The sequence below is a fragment of the Podarcis muralis genome, chromosome 1 (assembly GCF_964188315.1).
Source record: "Podarcis muralis chromosome 1, rPodMur119.hap1.1, whole genome shotgun sequence".
NCBI lineage: Eukaryota > Metazoa > Chordata > Lepidosauria > Squamata > Lacertidae > Podarcis > Podarcis muralis.
The window spans coordinates 8,989,867-9,011,211 of NC_135655.1; the positions used below are offsets into that span (position 1 = coordinate 8,989,867).

At 40.5% G+C, this 21,345-nt stretch overlaps 1 protein-coding gene across 3 annotated transcripts in view; it reads left to right on the forward strand.

The window, feature by feature from the left end:
* PPM1A (protein phosphatase, Mg2+/Mn2+ dependent 1A) overlaps positions 1-14,692 on the forward strand; it is a 40,814-nt gene extending 26,122 nt beyond the window's left edge. The window contains exons 4-6 of one of the 3 annotated variants that reach the window (XM_077921613.1): positions 5,750-5,858; positions 7,826-7,883; positions 12,626-14,692. In XM_077921613.1, coding sequence (XP_077777739.1) covers positions 5,750-5,858; positions 7,826-7,883; positions 12,626-12,673 — 215 coding nt within the window. In that variant the 3' untranslated portion in view covers positions 12,674-14,692. Of the gene's footprint in view, positions 1-3,406; positions 3,878-5,749; positions 5,859-7,825; positions 7,884-12,625 lie in introns of those variants that run through there. The other 2 variants (XM_028738330.2, XM_028738414.2) reach the window with 2 other exon arrangements.
* Positions 14,693-21,345: the final 6,653 nt, after the last annotated feature.

The following is a 21,345-nucleotide window of genomic DNA, read 5'->3' on the forward strand; positions in this document are numbered from 1 at the left end:
CTGTGGCAAAAAAGTGACCAATAAATTTGATTGTGGTGGTGGTAATAATAATAATAATAATAATAATAATAATAATAATAATAATATAGTGTAATGGACCTAAACATAAGGTGATTACACCTTAAAGGCTCTGAAGTCATAAGTCCCATGCACTAACATGAAATATTTTTATGCCTGCCATATTAATGAATGACTTTTAAAAAATCTCTTGCACTTTATTTTTTTATTCTGTAGACGCTTAACTGTCCTGAACATAAATGTTGTTTATTTAATATTTTGTCATCTTGAATTGATTCAGTGGCTTGTTTACTGAGAGTTGGTGTCATGTAGTACCTAAGAGACTGAGCTACATATTAGGAAGTCTCTGATTCAATCTCATTTTGGCCATGAACTTACTACTCTTGACCCCCTTTCCCTGACATTTTAACTAGAGGGATCATAATATTGAACAATATTTTGGGGTGGTTGTAAGAAATACGGCAAGATTATGAATGTGAAGCACTTTGAACTCTTGAAAGTTTTATTCCAATGCTCAGTAGTGGTAGTGATGTAATTCTTATTATGCTCCTATTATAGCACATTCTCTTTACACTGGGAGAATTGCAGTTAGTGGCCACTGATATTCATGTTTTGGAGTCACTTTCCATGAATGTTACAAATTGTGGCATATATCATATTCAGAAGGTAACTGGGGGCAAGGAATGTTATGTTTGTAATGACCTAGTAAGATGTTCATCAATATTTAATAGATTAAATGAGAAGAGGCATTAGAAAATAATACTTGTGTTTTCTTGTTTGTCCACACTTTTTCATCCTTGGGAACCAAAGTAAAGTGTGGCAAAACTGCACCAGAATTTTGCAAAAAAAGGCTTGTTCTACTGCAGCTCTTTGCCCCTCCTGAAAAGTTGCTTAGGAAGGTTTGGGCATCCAAGCAGTATTTGATAGATAGGAGGAGCTACAGCAAGAAAGGAAAATCATCTGTCCTCATCTATAAGTGTGGAAGCACTTTGTATGCATAAGCTTATTTTGATATCATCCCATATGACTGAAACCATTTCACTGATGAGTGTGTGTGTGTGTGTAACAAAATCCATGTTCATAAATTAAACTTGACCTTACAGTTCTTTCTTTGTGTAAGTGGAATTAGCTAGACTTTTAATTTGTGAATAGATGCCATAGCTGCGATCCAAAGGGCAGTGTGAATATACCTCAGCATTTTGAAGATTTTCTGTTTAGTCCCCTTCGGAACTCTTGAATTGCTCTTTGAATTTTCCTGAGTTCAAAAAGCAGTTTGGGGATTTGGCGCAAGAGCAGTCTTAAAGGGAGCTGCCGGTTAATACAGTGTTGTCATTTACATTTTCTTGCATGATTTCCCCTATCCTACTTTTAAAAACTGAGATGTGTTAAAGATCAATTTAGGCATTCTTGGGACCAGTTCTGAACTGGAAACTGTCAAAGTTTCAGGCATGCCTGTTTCTATTCAGTGTGCTGTGAGTGGAAGGCAACATGTCCCATTGTTCTCTGGTAATGGGTTTCTGGTATCAGTGTTGAATAAACTAACTTTGAGTCCCCTGCCAACTCTATAGTTGTATCTTTCTCTTTACCTCTTCCCCCCTGCAGTCCCTTGTACCCCTTTCCCCCAGAAAGCCTCTTTGGTAGACTGTATCTGGAGCTGCAGTGAAAGGAATCAGCTTTCAGGCAATTCCCCCCTTCCTCAAATACTGCTGCCCCGGACATGACACAGCCTGCAAAATTTGATAGGTCCTCCAGCCCTCAAGTGAGGCTCTTGGGCGGGAGGGAATGATCCGTGGCACAAGTTTCCTTCCTCTCATACAGTTTTGGATTACAACCCAGTGTCTTCTGGTTATGTTCAACATCCAACAAAGTAGTTCCATATATGTAAGATTTTCCGTTTGCACAAAAGAACTTCCCCCTACTCCTCCCTCTGTACTGACTCCCAAACTGTTTTGGAGGGTTGGGGTGAACATGCTGTGAAGGGGACGCGGGGGCTAGTTCTATTGCACAGTTCTTGCGCTAACGGAACTACTTGGTTGAATAAATTCACAAGAAAATAGAACTGAATATGTAACTGTTGCATAATTCAAACTGTGCTTAATAACCTGTTTCTGCAATCTCCCTAAAATGCCCTAAATTAGTGTTTTTGAAACTGGAATTATAATTTTAAAATGGACCTGTATAATGAAGATCTGTAAGCAGGCCCGTGCAAAGGGGGGGGGGAGACCCTGGGTGAGAGCTAAGCTGGCCAGGGGCCCCCACCAGGGACTGACTGCTTTTTTGTTTGAGTTTATAACTTTATTCTAACAAGACTTCAGCCCCAGGCCTCAGAAAAGCTCTGCACAGGCCTGTCTGTAAGCAATTTTGCATTGTACAGATCAAATTGAAATTTTAAAAATGGTAGCTGAAAACAGTATTACCATTATATGGCTACTGAAATGGTGTAAATCAAGTGAGAAGATTGGTCACATTTTAATTTACAGCCCGACCAGGCTTAAGAGCTTGTACTTTTGACCCAACGTACTAGGAAAAATACTTAATTTCACCATTCAATTTTGTTTCTTTTTGCGAAGGAGCTATGTTGGTGACTAGTTTAGGGAAAACAAATATGGCAGTTATGAATTCTGCTGTCTGTTCTAATCTATTTTATATCAATGTCAAACAATTTCAGCTGCAATTGTGTAGTAAATAATGCTAATCCCACCTGCAACTTGCAATATAAACTACGTATTTGAAAAGTTTATTCCAAAAAAAATGCTTCAAGGATTACAGACAATGAGTTGGATCTGGAGTTGCACAGAGTTCAGTTCCATACACTGTATGCTCCTGCAGGCAGATAAAGATAGAAGTGAACTCCATCCCCACCCCCCACCCCGATTGGCATTCTGGTATGCCACAAAACAAAAAACAAAAAAAACTACAATAGAGTGTGTGGGGCCGCATGGGGGGGGGGGTAATTGATGGAAATTTCTCCCCACTGCCTTCCCATTGGAGTGTCCAGTTTGTTGAGTAGGAACCTCCATTGGACCCAACTCACTTCTGCAAATGAAAGGGAGCTCTTCATTTCATGGGACAGCAGGTCTGGATCCAACCCTGTGGGACTAGCCCAGCTCTTCAAAACAAAAACCCTCAACTTTTCATTACTAAGATCCTTAAGCTGCTCCATCGGTGCAAGCTATTGTTAATTTTTGTGGAGCTTGCACAGATGCAGCACTTCAAGGATTGGGTGGGGAAACTGTTTTGAAATACGTTTTGTAATAGGTGTATGTCGACTATTATAACTATTTAAATGTCTGTGTTTCAATGAATTAATTGAGTGTGATCACCTTGGTGTAGACTATATATCTTCAGTAAAACACATGTTTCAGTATAGATATTTTCTCTCATTTAGGAGACGGAAGTAAGTAGATCTGGATGCAAGAACATGTTCCCACAAGTATAGAAATACAGTGTTTTTCAGACTTCTAAAACCACAACCTCCTTTTAGATAAGAGCAGTTGAAGTCAACACTATTCATCTGTCTTTCATTAATCTTCTTGTGCTGCAGTTTGAGAAAGTGTTTTAAGTTAATGAGAAGCTACAATATGCATGGACACAAAAAAGATATTGCAAGATGAAGGCCAACAGATTGGTTCCATTTGTGCCATAAATAATTTGTGGATTGTACATATATTTCTATTGAGTATAAATGTATTTTAGTGGAGAATGTATTTTAAATGTACTGTAGCTTTAGGTTATTGAACTGTGTAGTTCAGATAAATTTTAATCCCTTTATTTTTGTACAAAACATAACATAGCATTAGAATGATGTAGACTATACTAGATGTTCACAATTCACAATAAAAGAACTTGGCAAAATAAATCTGATATCTTTGCTCTTTATTCAGTTTCAGTATTAGAAGCCTTTGTCATAAATAGTTGATGGTAAAATACAGATTCTGGCCTTAGTACTTCACCTTCAAAATGTTTAGCCAAAACAAAAAGTAAAGTATTTGCTCTGAAATACTGTCCAGGATCCATAGAACTGTGCAGCTATCAATGGGATATCAAGGGAACTTGTCCCCCCTCCCCAAGAAGTCTGCTTTTGTGATGGACATGTGGGCCTTGGAGAAGAGAATAGATGGTTTCAGTGGGTTAGTGCCCAGCCCCTTGCTTTTGCCTAAGCAGCTCTTCAGATCCTGGCCACTATTCACTAATCTTTCTTTAAAAGGAAAAAAAGAGAGAAGCATTTATAGGGAATTAAATTTGATATCTATGTACTTTGACAGCTGTCAAGACTTTCCCCTGACTATTTGCTATCGGCTACTATATATTAAGCCTACAAATTGAGCTAAAACTTGCAGGGACTGAAAGGTTACTGAAAATCTGTTTTTGTGCTCCTGTTCCACTAGCTGTGTTCTTGTGTCATATTGTCTGCATGTGGCCTGCTGTTATAGTCTGAAAAAGTTAAATTTGGTAGCACAACATTCCTTATTTTATTTTGGGTAAATTAAAATTGATATAACATTGATTATATAACATGCAGTTTTGAGAAAACTGCACTTCTCATCAAGCTCATTTTACAGGTGTTTTCATGAAATCTCAAGTGTGCTGGCCAGTGTACCAAACTGCTACTTTAATTAAAGCTATTGTATGCTTAATAAAGCATCCATTATAATCATGGGTGTTTATTGGATTGCAAAATGAAATCTTTGCAAGTGAAAGTTTCCAAGCTTGATCCCTCTAATGTCATCAGTTAAATGCTGTCAGGTAGCAAAGTAGAAAAAACCTGAGCTTGAGACCTTGAAGAGCCACTTTCAGTGAAGAATGTTGCTGGGTTAGATGGACCAGTGGTGTGACATGTTCAAAGGCAAATATTCATATCCTAATATTGTCAGTTTTAATAGTTCTATTTTATAAATCAACAAACAACCTAAGTTGGTGGTCTAAAACACGTTTGAAAATCTGACCTATGATTTGTTACATTAATGAGATTTTTAAATCTTGGCACCTGATGTTCTCTGAATAATGCAGATTATCTGTTAATTGATTTGAAGATGGATTGAGAAGTTTGAAGTGTTCAAATATTCGGTGTTCAAATACTGCTTGAAAGTAAATGATGCTGCAGCTGAAATCAGATTCTTGATTATTTCAACAATTCATACAATGGGGTTTAAGTATTGCGCAAATTAGTTTGAGCATTGTTTCCCTACAGAGGCTATGCAGTTCATCTTTTGTTGTTTCACAACTCTATTTTTATTCAAGATAGTATGTTTCCTATCATGTCACTCATGTTTTCATATTTCAGTTTATAAAACTCTTAAATTGGTCTGTTGGAGTGTATCATTTTCATTTACTAAAAATGGTTGTTACATTTTTCTGTGAACTCAATTTATAACTAATTTGTTTTCTTCTCAGGTAGTATAAGCACTTAAGATCTCAGTGCTCTTTTAGAGCAAGCTCCCTTACAATGTACTACTAGAGTATCATTGATATTTTTAGATAATGATCTAATGAGATTAATATATTGTATGCTTCCAAAAGTTTTATTGTAGGAAATACACGGCAAAGATGCCAATGTAGAACCGTTTTCTCCAGCCTGCTTATTTTGTTATGGTACCAGAGACACTCTAAATACAATACTCAATATGACAAAGGTTTTGAAATCTTAGTCTGTCTTATATAAAGTAAAATGTTGAAATCTTTTCAATTGCATTTGGACTGAATTTACAAAGAAAGTACTTCTGATTCCCAGAGATCATAAAGAAGCAGGGCGAAGGAGTGCCAGACTTAGTCCACGTCATGCGTACTTTACAAACAGAGAGCATCCCAAACCTTCCACCAGGGGGTGAATTGGCAAGCAAGTGAGTTTACACCCGCGTAAATCTGCTGTTGATTTAAAATTCTTTCAATAAGGCCACTCTTAAAAAGGGAGGGGCACCAAAATAATTTTGAAGGGGCATTACGACTATTAGCCCTAACCTTTTCTTTCAAATTTGGAATTATATTAAATATGGAAATGAAGGCATGCGTGATACCCTGTGGCAGACTGGGAGGTGGATTCTAAAATTAAAAGTAAACCTGTGTCATACCACAGCTGAAGAAAGGTCAGGCTATTTTTAAGAGTGGCCTCATCCTTTAACTGAAGTTCTTGAATATTTACCGCTTTTAAATCTTTCTAAGTGTGTGATTCTAATGGTTTAGGTATTTATATTTATATGTTTTGACTGGCTTAAACAAATTAGTTTTTATTTGATATGTATAATGCTGGTTTTTATGGTATTGCATTTTCACCAAGGTCATAGTTGCCTTTCTTGGATGGTAACGCATCAAAACTTCTGATACCATGCAGGCTGCACCAGTTGCCAATCTGCTTCCAGGGTCAATTCAAACACTGCTTTATGACTAAATGGTTTGGGGCCAGAGTATCTTTAAGAATTGCTTCTTCTCACATGAAGCCATTGCATCCATAAGATCATTTGATGAGACTGTGCCCTTTGTCCATCCACTGTCAGATGTGTGTGTGGACACAAATGGTGGGGGTCTTTTTTGCACTGGTACTGAGGCCGTGGAAGGCCTGCCTAAGGAAGTTTGCCTTTCAATAAGCAGCTATTTCTCCCAGTGGTTCTCAACCTGTGGGTCCCCAGATGTTGTTGGACTACAATTCCCATCATCCCTGAGCTCTGGCCTTGCTAGCTAGGGGTGATGGGAGTTGTAATTCAACAACATCTGGGGACCCACAGGTTGAGAAAGGCTGCGGCTTAGACACCGCTTCTCAAAATGGGGTTTAAATGCTATTGTCTGCTCCATTTTGAACTGTTACAATTTTAGGTTTTTTTTGTAATTTGGTAGCTTTGAACCTAACCTGTTAATATTTTGAAGAAAATCAGGGAGTCTTTAATTCTTAGTTTTCTTGAATTTATCTTTTGGTAGAAAAGTGGATTAAAATGTAATTAAATAAAAAGGTCTAGTATTACAACATAATCAAGGCTGCAATGTCAAATCGTTCTTCATTCTGACAATTTTAGATGTTAGGCTATTGGGCATGGAGATACAGGATATTTTGACTACAGTTGAACCAGAGATGAATTGAGAGTGTTAAATCTTGCATCTCTGTTAGGCGTTCTTTCTGTTCATCTTAGTTTGGCAGTAAAGTTCCAAACCATCTGTGGGAATTTTCTGTCTGGATGAGCCCTTGCTGAAGCCCCCGTTTTTCCTGTACTGAAGGGTATTATTGGGAATTTCATCCACATCTTTACTGGGATTCAAACCCTTTTTCAAGACATGCCCAGTTGCTTGAGCATGGGATTTTCATAATTGTATTGGGGCTGCTGGGAATTCAAGCCCTACTGGGTGCAGATAACTAGTTGTGCTATGCTTTGGTCCTTGGCCCTCTCATTCTGCTGACATTCTCTGGTACTTGATTAATTCTTTTAAAATAAATGTTGCTTTCCTTATTTGGGATTTTGGTAAGTAGTTCCAGTAGTTTGCTTCAATTTGCTGTAGTGTTTGTTTTGTTTCGCTGTGCTTGTCCTAGTTTGGTCTGCTGATAGTCATCTGGCTACTACTAAAATGGTTGAGCTGCTGCTTTTATCTATTTCTGTATAATGATGTGTTTTCTGTTATGAGTGTTGACGGTCTTAGGGAATTCTGGTAAGCTACCTTGAATGTCAGTTTGCAGAAAGATGGCACACATTTTTTATATATATAAATAAGGATTTCCTTTCCTTTTTTCCTTTTTAAAAGGTATTTCTATTTTGAGAATCTGTTTTCAGATGACAGTTGTCCTTTGGAAAATGCTGATCTTTAAAACCTTTTTTTTTTTTTTTAGACGGAGTGTGATTGAAGCAGTTTATAACAGACTGAATCCTTATAGAAATGATGATGCTGTGAGTATTAGTGCTGTCCAGCCTGTCATCCCGTCAGCCTGTCCTTACTGACCATTTTCACAAGTTTAGTTGAAAGATTGCTTTTTCAGTGCTTAAAATGTATTGTGTTCATTAAAGCAAAAAAAGAAATCCAGATTTGTGAGACCTGTTTATCACTGACATTGGGGGTCCCAATGCACAGCTGCCTTCCATTTGAATTGTAGCCGTAAAAATGCTTGCAGAAAGAAACATTTTGTTGCATGTGAATGGCAATGTATTTTGGCTGTCAGAAGTGGAATTGGTGCCTGTTGTGTCAAGTTGGGCTACCCAGTTTGTTCTTGCTGTGGCTTCAGCATTGGTGGACAAGCCATTAGCTTCCCCCCCATCTCATAATTGAATTATTCCGTGTGCAGTGCTATGTGACTAATACACTGAAAATCTTGGCATTTTTGTTTCACCACTTAATTTTCACAACTCTTCTGCTTCATTTTCACACGCACCCCATCTTCTGTCTCAAACATGTGCTTGCACTTTTTTTGCTATTTCCTTGGCACATAACACACCTCACATGTACACTACCCTTCCCACTTGTAGAAAGGTTCTTGGGGAGTTGAAAGGAAAACATTTTTAGCTCTGCATTCATGCATATGGGTGGCATCTACACAATCGTTAACCTTTCACTGTTGACCTTTTGTGCCTGTTTTGCCTGGTCGTGGGGACAGGTTGAGAAGTCTCTAATACTCAGAACTACTTTTTTTTTTTTACTCATTTTTGTGGCCACGCATGGTCTCATCAAAGTCCTCATTTATTTTACATCAAAGGAGCACATTTCTAATGCAGTGCATAACTTTCGTACATAATTCTACAGAAGGGTTTTCTTTGTATCATGGCAGTGGTGATGCTCAGCTAAGTTGTACAAGGAATAGAACCACTGAAATGGATGGGTTCAGTTACTTACCGTATTTTTCTCTCTATAGGACGCACTTTTCCCCCTCCAAAAATGAAGGGGAAATGTGTGTGCGTCCTATGGAGTGAATACAGGCTCCCTGGCTTCAGCGATAGCAACGCGAAGCCTCCGAAGCCTGCGCTCCGGAGGCTTCACGTTGCTTTCGCTGAAGCCAGGAGAGTCTGGTCTTTGAGGCTGGCGGTGGGGGGAAGCAGCACTCCCCCCGCGAGCCCCACAAGCTCGGTCGAAAGGCCTGCAGGAGCCGCACGCTCTTTAAAGGGTGCGCAGCTCCTGTGGGCTTTTGGGGGAGATGGGGGAATTCCCCCACCTCCTGAAAAAGCCTGCAGGAGCAGCGCAGCCTTTGAAGAGCGCACCGCTCTTGGGGGCTTTTCCCCAAGGAGGGAGAAGGGACTGACTGGCCGAGTCAGTCCCTTCTCCCTCCTGTGGGCTTTTGCGGGAGATGGGGGAATTCACCCACCTCCCACAATAGCAGGGAGGTCTGGGAGAAGTGCACAGGCTGCGTGCAGCCTGTCCGCTGCTCCCAGAGATGGGGGGGGGGGGGGGAGAATCATTTTCTTCCCCTTGATTTCCCCCTCTGAAAACTAGGTGCGCCCTATAGAGCGAAAAATACGGTAAATCCACTGATTTCAGTGAGACTGCTTTGATTATGACTAAAGTAGCTTATCACCCTGTATTTGGTGCACTTTGCAGAGGCTAGAAAAAGCAGAAAAGGGAGAATAAAGGGCAGAGCAATAGAAACAAGCTTATGGTGTGAGGCTGGCAGCCAGCAGAGAAACCAAATCCAGGATGATGATGATGATGATGATGATGATAACGATAACAATAACAATAACAATAATAAATTTTATTTATACCCCACCCTCCCTGGCCAAGACCGGGCTCAGGGCGGCTAACATCGGGTATAAAAACAATTGATTAAAATACAACTTAAAAACAGGATTAAAATACAACTTAAAATGCAGCCTCATTTCAGTGGAAGCCCTGATCAAAAACTGTTTGGGGGGGAGAAAACGTCAAATCTTCTCCAAGGCCAACTATCCAGACTGGTCCTACATGAGCCAGAAAAAAGCTAGGGAAGTCCCCAAATAGGGGTTCCATCACAGAAGGAAAAGGAAAGAGGGGGAGGGGATCAGGCTGATTCCAAGCCAAAGGCCAGGTGCAATAACTCTGTCTTACAGGCCCTGCGGAAAGAAATCAGATCCTGCAGGGCCCTGGTCTCATGAGACAGAGCGTTCCACCAGGCCGGAGCCAGTGTTGAGAAGGCCCTGGCCCTGGTTGAGGCTAATCTGACTTCCTTAGGGTCTGGGACCTCTAGACTGTTGCTATTTATGGACCTTAAGATCCTCCGCAGGGCATACCAGGAGAAGCAGTCCTGTAGGTACGAGGGTCCTAGATTAAGTACTTTAATTCAGACTGCACGGGTGAGCGCATCCTCACTGCATTTTGCACCAGGCTAAATGTAACTGGGTAGACAAAATGGAGTCAGTGGAGGAAATTAGGTTGCTTGGGCTGGTCATGCGTTGTGCTTTTGAGTGACATGCCTCTTTGGAGAACTCATCTTAAAAGCACTGGAAGATTCTTGGTGGATGGTCTGTTACTGGAGGGCTTTTTATGCATAGTATAAGCCTTTCTAATTTGCCAACTTCCAGCACAAGGCTTTTAAATATCTTAAAAGGTGAAATAGATATATTCCTGTCATTTCTGGTATGGAGGATGCCAACCAAACTGAAATGACTTGACTGCTATGCAAGATAATCTCCAGTTTCCCAGTTGGCTTCTCTTGAACGTCAGTATACTGTATACAGAAGCATCAAAAGTGAGCAACCTCAAGATTCAGAAGTGTAAAGAAAATCCTGTTAATAATTGGAATGACACCATAACCTTTTTCTAGGTCAGCAACATTCAAAATGATTGCTTACAATTATTCAGCCAGGACATCTTGACAAATGTAGATGCGTGCAAAATACTAATAATGCCGTATTTTACCAACACAAAAATGCCACCTGATTTAAGAGCCTAAGTCTTGTTCTTTAGAAAGTGGCATGTTCAAAGTCATGTTCTTTAGTTCTTTAGAAAGTCATGTTCTTTAGAAAGTGACAGCTGAGTGCCCCAGGCTATTCATATAGCCACCCTTCCTTAGTTGCTGACTGCATTGGGGTGCAGTATGCAGGAGTGGTGAATCTTTGGTCCTCCAGATGTAGCTGAACTGCAACTCCTGCCAGCCCTAGCAAGAATGGCCAGGGTTGATGAAAGTTGTAATTCAGTGACATTTGTAGGCCAAAAGGTTCCCGTATCTGGTTTAGTGGGACATGATTTAGGAACATGCACTCTCCTCTCCCTGTCCCATGTGACTGGGAAGATGACCACAGAAGCCTTCACTAAGCCAGCTAATGTTTTCTATGTCATATGGAGACAAATATGTGGTTCATACCAACGAGATCTGTCTAAATGAGCCTGTTTTAGAAACACTGGTTTGAATGTTGCTTGCCTGAAAACCACCATAGCTAGTGCCAAACTCAATTTGCCATGCTAGAAGACTTAGCAATCCCAAATTGGTCCAAATGGAAAGCAAAATCTCTTAATTCTCCCCCAGCTGTGTGAGAGAAGGCAAGGAGTAGGGAAATGCACGGGAAGAGACCATTTTTGAAGTTGGTGGTTACCGTGATAGTGTTTTCATGTCACACCACCTCCTTGAGTGGACGGGCAAGAAGGCTTTGGCCTTTAACTTGGCCACGAGATTTGTAGCAAACTGGCTTGAACATCCAGCCAACTTCAAACCACAAGTTATGAAGCTGGTTTGTTAAATTAGCCGAAGTTTGTTATTAACTGTGGTTTCAACACAATGACAAGCCGAAATTAGGGTTCAGGGAACCTAAACACAGTTGAAGTCCTGCACAGCTGAAGATTTCAGGGTGGGGGAGATTAAAGCCAGAGTTCCTGTTTTCACAAAACCCAAGATGTTTAGGTGCCTTTGGGTTCAGTAAACATATCAAACCCTGCAATTTAATTTGCATCGTTATACATAAAACATACTAAAAGTTATATGAAAATAAGCATTGCTTGCCTCTATTTTTTAATTTGCACTTCCCCTAGCTGCTTTCAACATTTCTAGAAAACTTAAATCTCTTAACGCTTTGCTTTCAAATGCCAGAGGAGTAGAAAAATCCATCTTTATCTGGAGAAATAAAGAGTGCAGTAGTACTGCATATCAGTACTGTGATTATGAAGTGCTGAGTTACATCAGATACTGAATACCTGACGCTGCTGCTTACTTTAGCACCCAGGTGATGTCTTGCATCTGGTGAGTCAAGCCATTCTTCATCTCCACAGAACTGGCATGTGGCACAGAAACGCCTTGTTCAGTATTTAAACATGACTAAGGAAAAGAGGTGAATGACAGTTGGGCAATATCTGTTTAAGATTAATAGCATCTAAAAAGATACTTCTAATTATGTGAGTAGAGTACCAAGATTTTAAATTCAAAGGATGTTCTGTTCATTTCACTGAAACCTGCTTTCTAGCTTGCCTTATGGGGTAGGAAAACTGAAAAACTGTAGGAGAACATGTGTGAATAACTTTTAGTTTAAAGCAGAAGCCGAAAATTTAACTCTTGACACCTGAAAATAGTCTGCTTTTATGTTAAACAATTTACAAGGGAGGGCTGACCTAAATCGCTTTTGTGTACTAGGTATCTTACCTTGTTAAATGCTCATAAATTACTGTTCCCAGAGTAAAGCTCTTCAGAACATAAAGAACACCTGAATCCTAAAATTATTGCCGTATCTACCCTTTTCAGTCTGGATTATCCAGAAACTGCTGTAATTTTGGGCGCTCCAGACTTTAAAGGGTTCCTTCTCTTTTCTTTAAGGACTCTGCATCAACCGATGATATGTGGTAAAACTGCCATCTAAGCTGTGGAGTTTACATCCATCCTGATGGAAATTGCACCCTACCCACAGCGACCCTTCCTAACATCCATCTTCCACCTTACTTGAAGGGGAAAAGATGTGTTGGCGAAAGTGACGACACCTGGAAGCTGCAGTCCCAACATCTAGCCCAGGAACTGATGATCTTTTTTTCCCCTTTTCGTTTTCTATTGCAAAACAGACTTCTGTAAAAGTGATATTGAAACCAATATGTTGTAAATTGGACTCTGAGCAATTTTATGTTGTATGATTTTTGTTTTGTAAAGTGCAATTGTGGTTGTACAAAATGCTTATTTAATGATGAACTGCTTTACATCGATTAAGGTTAGATTAAATGCTTGGTTTGTTGCTTTGAACAACAGTAATCTAGCCCTTTTCCATTCACATTTGTGGTTCTGGGTTCCTGGGAGCAGCAACCTCGCCAGCTAAGCGCTCAGGAGGTACATAGAAATTGTGTAAAGGCTATTTTATATAAAGGCAGATCATTGCGATTCTAGTATGGAAAATAACTGATAAAACAGTTCATTCTCCATCGAACTTTTAGTTGTTCGATTGAAAAAATAAAATAATTCCTGCGGGATCTAAAAATCCTATTGAAATATATGGGAAGTTCAGTGAACAAATGGGACAGGTTTGCCAACCTTGCAACATGGCAGTGAAATATCGATCATGGGGGTTTAAATGCCTTGATTATTTGCACCTTTAAAAAAATATTTACCTTCAGTTAATTTTCAGTTATGTAAGCGGCTATGTCTTTATTTAGTATAAGCCTGCAGCGTTCTTATCATCCTGATTGGCTGGGTTGGCTGCTGTTCCAAGTAAAATACTTTGAATTCCATTATATCAATAAAGATTGATTTAACAAACAACAAAATTTAACAATATATGTGTAACTACTTTCTCCCTTGTCTTTTGAAATGCTTGTAAATGAGATGTCATGTGGATAAATATTTTTTATTAACTAATTGCCCATTTATGAAATGGGAAAAACTCTTGACTGTTGCCCAAGGCACAGGTGGATATTTCCCCCCAGTTAGCAGGCGTAATATGGTTTCAGAAATGAAAATTCCCCCCCCCCCATGAGTTTCTTTCAAGATTTTTGCTTTGAGAGAATCATGTGAAGTTATACTTGCCTCTTGTTAATGAAAACTCATTTGTCAGAGTCTGACAATCTTACTTTTTATGGTATGTTTTATATGGCCCCATTGACTTAGAACAAAAACTAGTGTTTTAACAGTATGTGAGATTTGAAATACAGCATGTTCAGAATATTTAACTGTTGAGATTAAATTTTAATTCTTAAAAAATCATAAAAGTAATAAAACTAATTTGACTTTTCTCCTATTGAACATTCAAAGATAACTTTTCAAATCAGTCGTGTTTGCAGAACTACTGTTTCGTGCACCTTGTATTTTGTCCCTTTTTATGTTGAGAATATTGTATGATCAATATGTAGCTTTCTTTAATCTTTCAGTCAACAGATCCCCCCTCCAAAGGAAAATCAACAAAATATATAAATAGGTTGTAGCAATGTAGCTAGAAATTTTTTTAAAAAGGTGTAAAATATACCTTTTTATAGGAAGCAATGTACAATGCGTTTTTCTATATCTGTCTTTCCCCCCCTAACTTGGAAATATACATTTGTGTGTATATATAGCCTTAAAACTGTTGCAGAGTTAGGGAGTGTTGAACAGTGTTGAACAGTGAAAAAGTAACTTAATAATGTCTCAACTAAGGATAGCATTATACCAGCAAACACTTTTATTTTATTCCTCTTGTTTGTGTGAGGTGCTTAACCTTGACATCATTGTAATCAGTTTGTACCCTGTTAAAGCATGAAGAAAAACATAAGCACTATTTGTATTTATAAATTTATAGCGATTTTGGGTTAAAGAACCAATCCTTCCCCCTACATACAAATAAATGGTTAAAATGTACAGTTTTGTTGAGTTCAGACTATAAAGATGTCAAACGTATAGGGATCACGAGAATCTACTTCAGAGACCTGTATTTAAAATACTACAAGGTCAGATAGTAAAGAATGTTAAAGTGGTTCCAGGATTGGTAAGATAACTGCTCCTTTTTCTGTGCAAACTGAAGTGCAGTTCTTTTTAAAGAAAAAAAATATTTTTTTTTGCAGAACTTCAGGCTATGCTGTGGAAACTTAAAAGTTTAAAATATTTTATAAATCACAAGTGGAAAGCCATATGTTAAAACCATAATTTAAATGTCATAATGACATAGCGTATGTTTAAAACATACCGCAGGTGCACCCTTTAAACCTACAAAAACACAATTCTTCTGCTGTTTCTACTAGTGCTAAGAAAGGGGTTGAGGGGGGGGGGTAAAAAAGAGGCACAGCCGTTGTAGAGCCCCCCCTCCCTTACATTTGGCACTTTGAAGGGGTCAAAGCACTGTGTTAGTTATGCCTGCTAAATACACTGCTATTCTATGTATACCAAAATGAGATTAAATCCATATAATCAATGCACCACATATTCTAGCAAAGGCGCTTGCTCACTCTTGTTCATTCGTCTGCAAAAAAAAGGCACTTTTCGTTTTTGCAACTTTTAAAAAATGCTAACAAAAATTTTTTAGAACACCTCAGGGGCAATGCAGCAAAGTTTTGAAGAATTGTGTGCTATTTATTTCCCTAACTTGGAGGGGAGGAGTGGATGCCTCTGCTGACGAAATAAAGTAAAATGATGGTCCCAAATTTACCTGTAAGGTGTTAATATTTTGTTCCTTTGCTTTTTGCTTCACATCCATACTGCTCTGTATATTTTTCTTAACTTTGGACAGCATTAAATTTCTGACCATTACAGTTTAGATCTACCAATGAGTTCTGAACATTAATAATACCAAGCTACACTTACAGTAGTCCACATTGTTGAATTCAGTATGTGCTAGAGTTGGTTCCACATCTTGTGGTTTACAGAACATGAGTTCTGACCTATACCGTTGGCCTATATCAAACTCCTATTATATTGTAGCTTTTTACACAATTCTACCTATTCATTAAACAAAATTGGGCTGGAAGCACAAGTTTTCATTCATTTCTACAGGCATCATTTCGCCCCTGTGGTTAATGTTTGTTCAGACGTGCACCTAAGCAGTATTTTTTAAAAAGTATACATTGAGTTTCAGCTACTGAAATAGTTCAGTGCCTGAAATTCATAGTTTCATCATGCGAGGAGGCCCCATGCATCCAAACACTTAAACGTAGAAGAATTAGATATTTCTAACCTCAGGAGTTAGAACACTCTGTAAAAACCAAGGTATAACTCAGTGTTATATCTGCTTAATACAGAAGTGCAACTAGCTCAGAGCAGTAGCCTGGTTTTCCTTTTTGTCATTTTAATCAATCTGGAGCCAATGAAATCCGAATTGGAGAAAATTTCATCCATGTGTGATCAGCGTGTTCTGTGCTTCCTTCACAGAATTCGAAGTACAGGGTGGCAACATAGCTTACATTGCACAGTTCTAATATTTGTATCTTACTCTTTCTTGAAGAGCTTTGGACAGATGGCAGTTATCTAGAGTTACCCATCAAACTTCATGGCAGAATGGAGCTTGAACTCCAATCTGCCTCGTCCAAGACTTCACATTCAGTCCAGTTTACTGCACTGGGCTGCTGTTACGATTTCTGTTAGTCCATGTTAGACCTGAATCATAGAATCCTAGAGTTGGAAGAGACCACAAGGGCCATCGAGTCCAACCCCCTGCCAAGCAGGAAACACCATCCGAGCACTCCTGACATATGGTTGTCAAGCCTCTGCTTAAAGACCTCCAAAGACGGAGACTCCACCACACTCCTTGGCAGCAAATTCCACTGTCAAACAGCTCTTACTGTCAGGAAGTTCTTCCTAATGTTTAGGTGGAATCTTCTTTCTTGTAGTTTGGATCCATTGCTCCGTGTCCGCTTCTCTGGAGCAGCAGAAAACAACCTTTCTCCCTCCTCTGTGACATCCTTTTATATATTTGAACATGGCTATCATATCACCCCTTAACCTCCTCTTCTCCAGGCTAAACATGCCCAGCTCCCTTAGCTGTTCCTCATAAGGCACCTGAGATTCTGTGGCGCATGGAATAAGCTGACGCAAGTACAAATTCATGCATCATGACCATTTTTGAAAGCTCAGTACCTGATCTAAAGGAAGGATCCTGCATCACAGAGATTGCTGATTGGCATGCCTCTCCAAATCAGCTTTTAAGCCACAGCATTTTGTTTGCTGAGGCATCCCGAGGATCTATATACTGCGAGGTGTGGCCTGTTTTATTATCCCTTGTTCCTGCCTTTTCATGCATTTTGATATTTTGCAGTGGTGGATTTGTATTCAGTTTAAAAGCCATCATCCTCACATAGGGGAAAAGAAAAAATCCGCGTCTCAGGCTATTGTTTGGAGTTGGTAATAACTGATCAAGCCGGAGAGAAGTTCCCGCAATAGGTGAATCCTTTTTGAATAATAATAAGAATAAGAATAAGAATTTATTTATACCACGCCCTCCCCAGCCAAGACCGGGCTCAGGGCGGCTAACAACCAATAATAAAAACAAGTTGATTAAAATACAATTTTTAAAAGATTAAAATGCAACATTAAACCATTAGAAGCCCCTTTTATATCTCTGCAGGGAATTATTTTTTGGTAGTCCTTCGTCCAGTCTTCCCTTGGAATGTGCTGCATTCTAAGCCTGCCAAGAGACTGGCTTGCAGACTGCCCTGGGCAGGGAGATATTTAAGAAGAGACATCTGGTGGCTTAAGATCAAACAGCCCCATGATTTCTCCCACAGTGGTGGCATGAGATGGTGCACTATGTGGAAGAAGGCTAAATGATGTGAAATGGCTGTGTTGGAGGGTATAGGTGGGGAAAACAATTTGTCCTGCAAGATGCACTCTTAAGGAAGCTGTCAAATAATGTTGCTGAGATGGCCATTTAAAATGCCCTAGCAGAATGCACTCTGCTCTTTTTCTCAGCCAAGCCTTTAAAACAGGAACGGCAAATCAGCAAGTATTAGCGTTTCTGCAAAACTGCCCACAAACCGTAGTTGTTTTTTTTAATTCCACAGGGCGTTGGCCCAAATGGCTGTAGCTGCTTCCAGGCATGTCTCTGGGGTGCTATAGAGCTGGCTGTAGTGCTTCCTTCTAGTGCAGCCTTTCTCAACCTTGGGTCCTCGGATGTTGTTGGACTACAACTCCCATCGTCCCTGACCACTGGTTCCTGTCAGCTGGGGGTGATGGGAAAGACTGTTCTAGTGCATGGGTAGGCAAACTAAGGCCCAGGGGCCGAATCCGGCCCAATCACTTTCTAGATCTGGCCCATGGACAATCTGGGAATCAGCATGTTTTTATATGAGTAGAATGTGTCCTTTTATTTAAAATGCATCTCTGGGTTATTAGTGGGGCCTGCCTGGTGTTTTTATATGAGTAGAATGTGTGCTTTTATTTAAAATGCATCTCTGGGTTATTTGTGGGTCATAGGAATTTGTCCCTCCCCCCCAAAAAATATATATACCGTATTTTTCGCTCTATAACACGCACCCGACCATAACACGCACGTAGTTTTTAGAGGAGGAAAATCCGTAGGCATGCCACCCGTAGGCATTTCCTCCATAACACGCACAGACATTTCCCCTTAATTTCTAGGAGGAAAAAAGTGAGTGTTATAGTGCAAAAAATACGGTAGTTTGCCCCCCCCCAACAAGGTCTGAGGGACAGTGGAGCGTCCCCCTGCTGAAAAAGTTTGCTGACCCCTGTTCTAGAGGACCAAGGCCTTGTTTCACCCTAGGGTTATTATAGACCACTTGCCTGGATTTTCAGCATTCACAGAAAGATACTTTTTAAAAAGGTATGTAGAGAAAAATGCATCATTCTGCTCCGTGAGTCATAATCTGCTGCCGCTTTCCAGGAAGAGGGAAAGAGAGAGACAATTTAGCGCTTCCACTTTTCCCTAATCCATCCTTTGCCGACCTGATGCTGTCCAGATGTTTTGTTGGACTACAACCATGCTGCCTGTTGCTGATGGTAGTTGTAGTACAAAACACGCAAGATTTGCAAAGGCCGCCCTAATGCCCGACTGGCTCTTTTAAGTTGTGATCTATATAAAAGGTAAAGGGACCCCTGACCATTAGGTCCAATCGTGGCCGACTCTAGGGTTGCGGCGCTCATCTTGCTTTATTGGCCGAGGGAGCCGGCGTACAGCTTCCAGGTCATGTGGCCAGCATGACTAAGCCGCTTCTGGCAAATCAGAGCAGTGCACAGAAACACCGTTTACCTTCCTGCTGGAGTGGTACCTATTTATCTACTTGCACTTTGACGTGCTTTCAAACTGCTAGGTTGGCAGGAGCAGGGACTGAGCAACGGGAGCTCACCCCGTTGCGGGGATTCAAACCGCCGATCTTCTGATCGGCAAGTCCTAGGCTCTGTGGTTTAACCCACAGCGCCACCCGCGTCCCTTGTGATCTATTTACTTCCCCCTTAATGTTGGTTAATCATTGCTATTAACATGTAATCTCCATCTCACAACCGTATTCTTTCTTGTGTTGGGGTTAGTTTTGTTTCCTGGTAGCCATGTCCCTTACCCAGTTTCCGGCTTGCCAGAAAGCATGCAGTTTCATCAAAGCCCAGTTTAATTTCAGCGATCCAAAGCCAACTTTGTCTGGCGGTTTTGTTTTAGTTTTGGGTCTGCTTAGGTCTTGTGGCACCTGAAAGACTTGTAGAGGTGGAGACGAGAGAGCTTAGCACACTTGTTACTGCTTTGCATGTGAGCAGCGTCCCGGAGGAGCACGACTTGCCTTAAGCAACAAGTCCAAGCACTATGGCAGGTGTGGGAAACCTGGTTTCTGAACTTCACTTCCCATTAGTCCCAGCAAACATGGTCAGTAGGCAGAGACGATGGGAGTTGTAGTTCAACACAGGTTTTCCACACCTGTACTGTGGCTACACACCTGCACTGCTGTACCTTTTCTATTTACAGTTCCAGTATATAAACTTTTTCAAGCAAAGCTCTGTACACCACAAATTACCGTATTTTTTGCTCTATAAGATTCACTTTTTCCCTCCTAAAAAGTAAGGGGAAATGTGTGTGCGTCTTATGGAGCGAATGCAGACTGCGCAGCTATCCCAGAAGCCAGAACAGCAAGAGGGATTGCTGCTTTCACTGCGCAGAGATCCCTCTTGCTGTTCTGGCTTCTGAGATTCAGAATATTTTTTTTCTTGTTTTCCTCCTCCAAAAACTAGGTGCGTCTTGTGGTCTGGTGCGTCTTATAGAGCGAAAAATACGGTACTTTGCTTTGCATCTGCAGGTTACATTATTTAGGTTTCCCCCCTACCTGTACGTGCCTTTGCTTTAATTTGAAAAAAGATGACCTCCAGGTTATTTTATGCTATGAAGAACTTGCAAGTGTGCCGGGTGAACATCTGGCTGCAACTTCTCCCTTCTTCTGCAGTCCTGGTGCATGTTTTATGCTTTGCCTTTAACGGTCATTTCCCCCACTTACATCCACCACTTTCGAACAGAGCCATGAGCACAAAGTGCTCTTTAGAACCCTAAACTATCTGTGTAGAGACACTGGTAAGTTTCATAAGGTAACTTGTGCATTGGGTGACCCAGGTGGCTGCATTTTCCTCTCCAGTGTATTGATTCTGGAATAGAGTAGAGGGACTAGGTCTTGGGAAAAGCTTTTCCCGAGTCCTCGGGGGCAAGGAGAAGACTCAGCCTTTCTTTCATCTGTTAAACAACCATTAGGGGAAGGGTCCCCCTTCATGGATCCATATAGTTAAACCTATGGTTTTCCCAGGACTGATGTATGGAAGTGAGAGCTGGACCATCAAGAAGGCTGATCGTCGAAGAATTGATGCTTTTGAATTATGGTGCCGGAGGAGACTCTTGAGAGTCCCATGGACTGCAAGAAGATCCAATCTATCCATTCTGAAGGAAATCAGCCCTGAGTGCTCACTGGAAGGACAGATCCTGAAGCTGAGGCTCCAATACTTTGGCCACCTCATGAGAAGAGAAGACTCCCTGGAAAAGACCCTGACATTGGGAAAGATGGAGGGCACAAGGAGAAGGGGACGACAGAGGACGAGATGGTTGGACAGTGTTCTCGAAGCTACAAACATGAGTTTGACCAAACTGCGGGAGGCGGTGGAAGACAGGAGTGCCTGGCATGAAGTCGGACACGACTAAACTAAACAACAACAAGGGGAAGGGTCTGGACTCAGAGATTATGTATCAAAAGGTGTGTGATCTCTGAGCCCATATTCCCCATCTCCAGTGCGGTCACTTCAAAGACGGAAGGGGAATATAAAATAAGATGGGAACATGCTGGGAATTTTGTGAAGGCGCTAGGATTTAAGTATGGACACGGAAAGGAGAAATGCCTGTAGCAGCCTTTACAAAGCTGGTACCCTCCAGAGGTTTAGGAATATAACACAACTGACTAGGATGGATGGAGTAGTAGTCAAAAACATCTGGATGATGCCAGTTTGGTGAAAACTGGCCTAAGGAATGTTTTGGAATTCTATTTTTATGCCTCTCTGTTACATTTTTTAAAAGTGGCCTTTTAAATTTTAGTTCCAAGTAAGCTGCG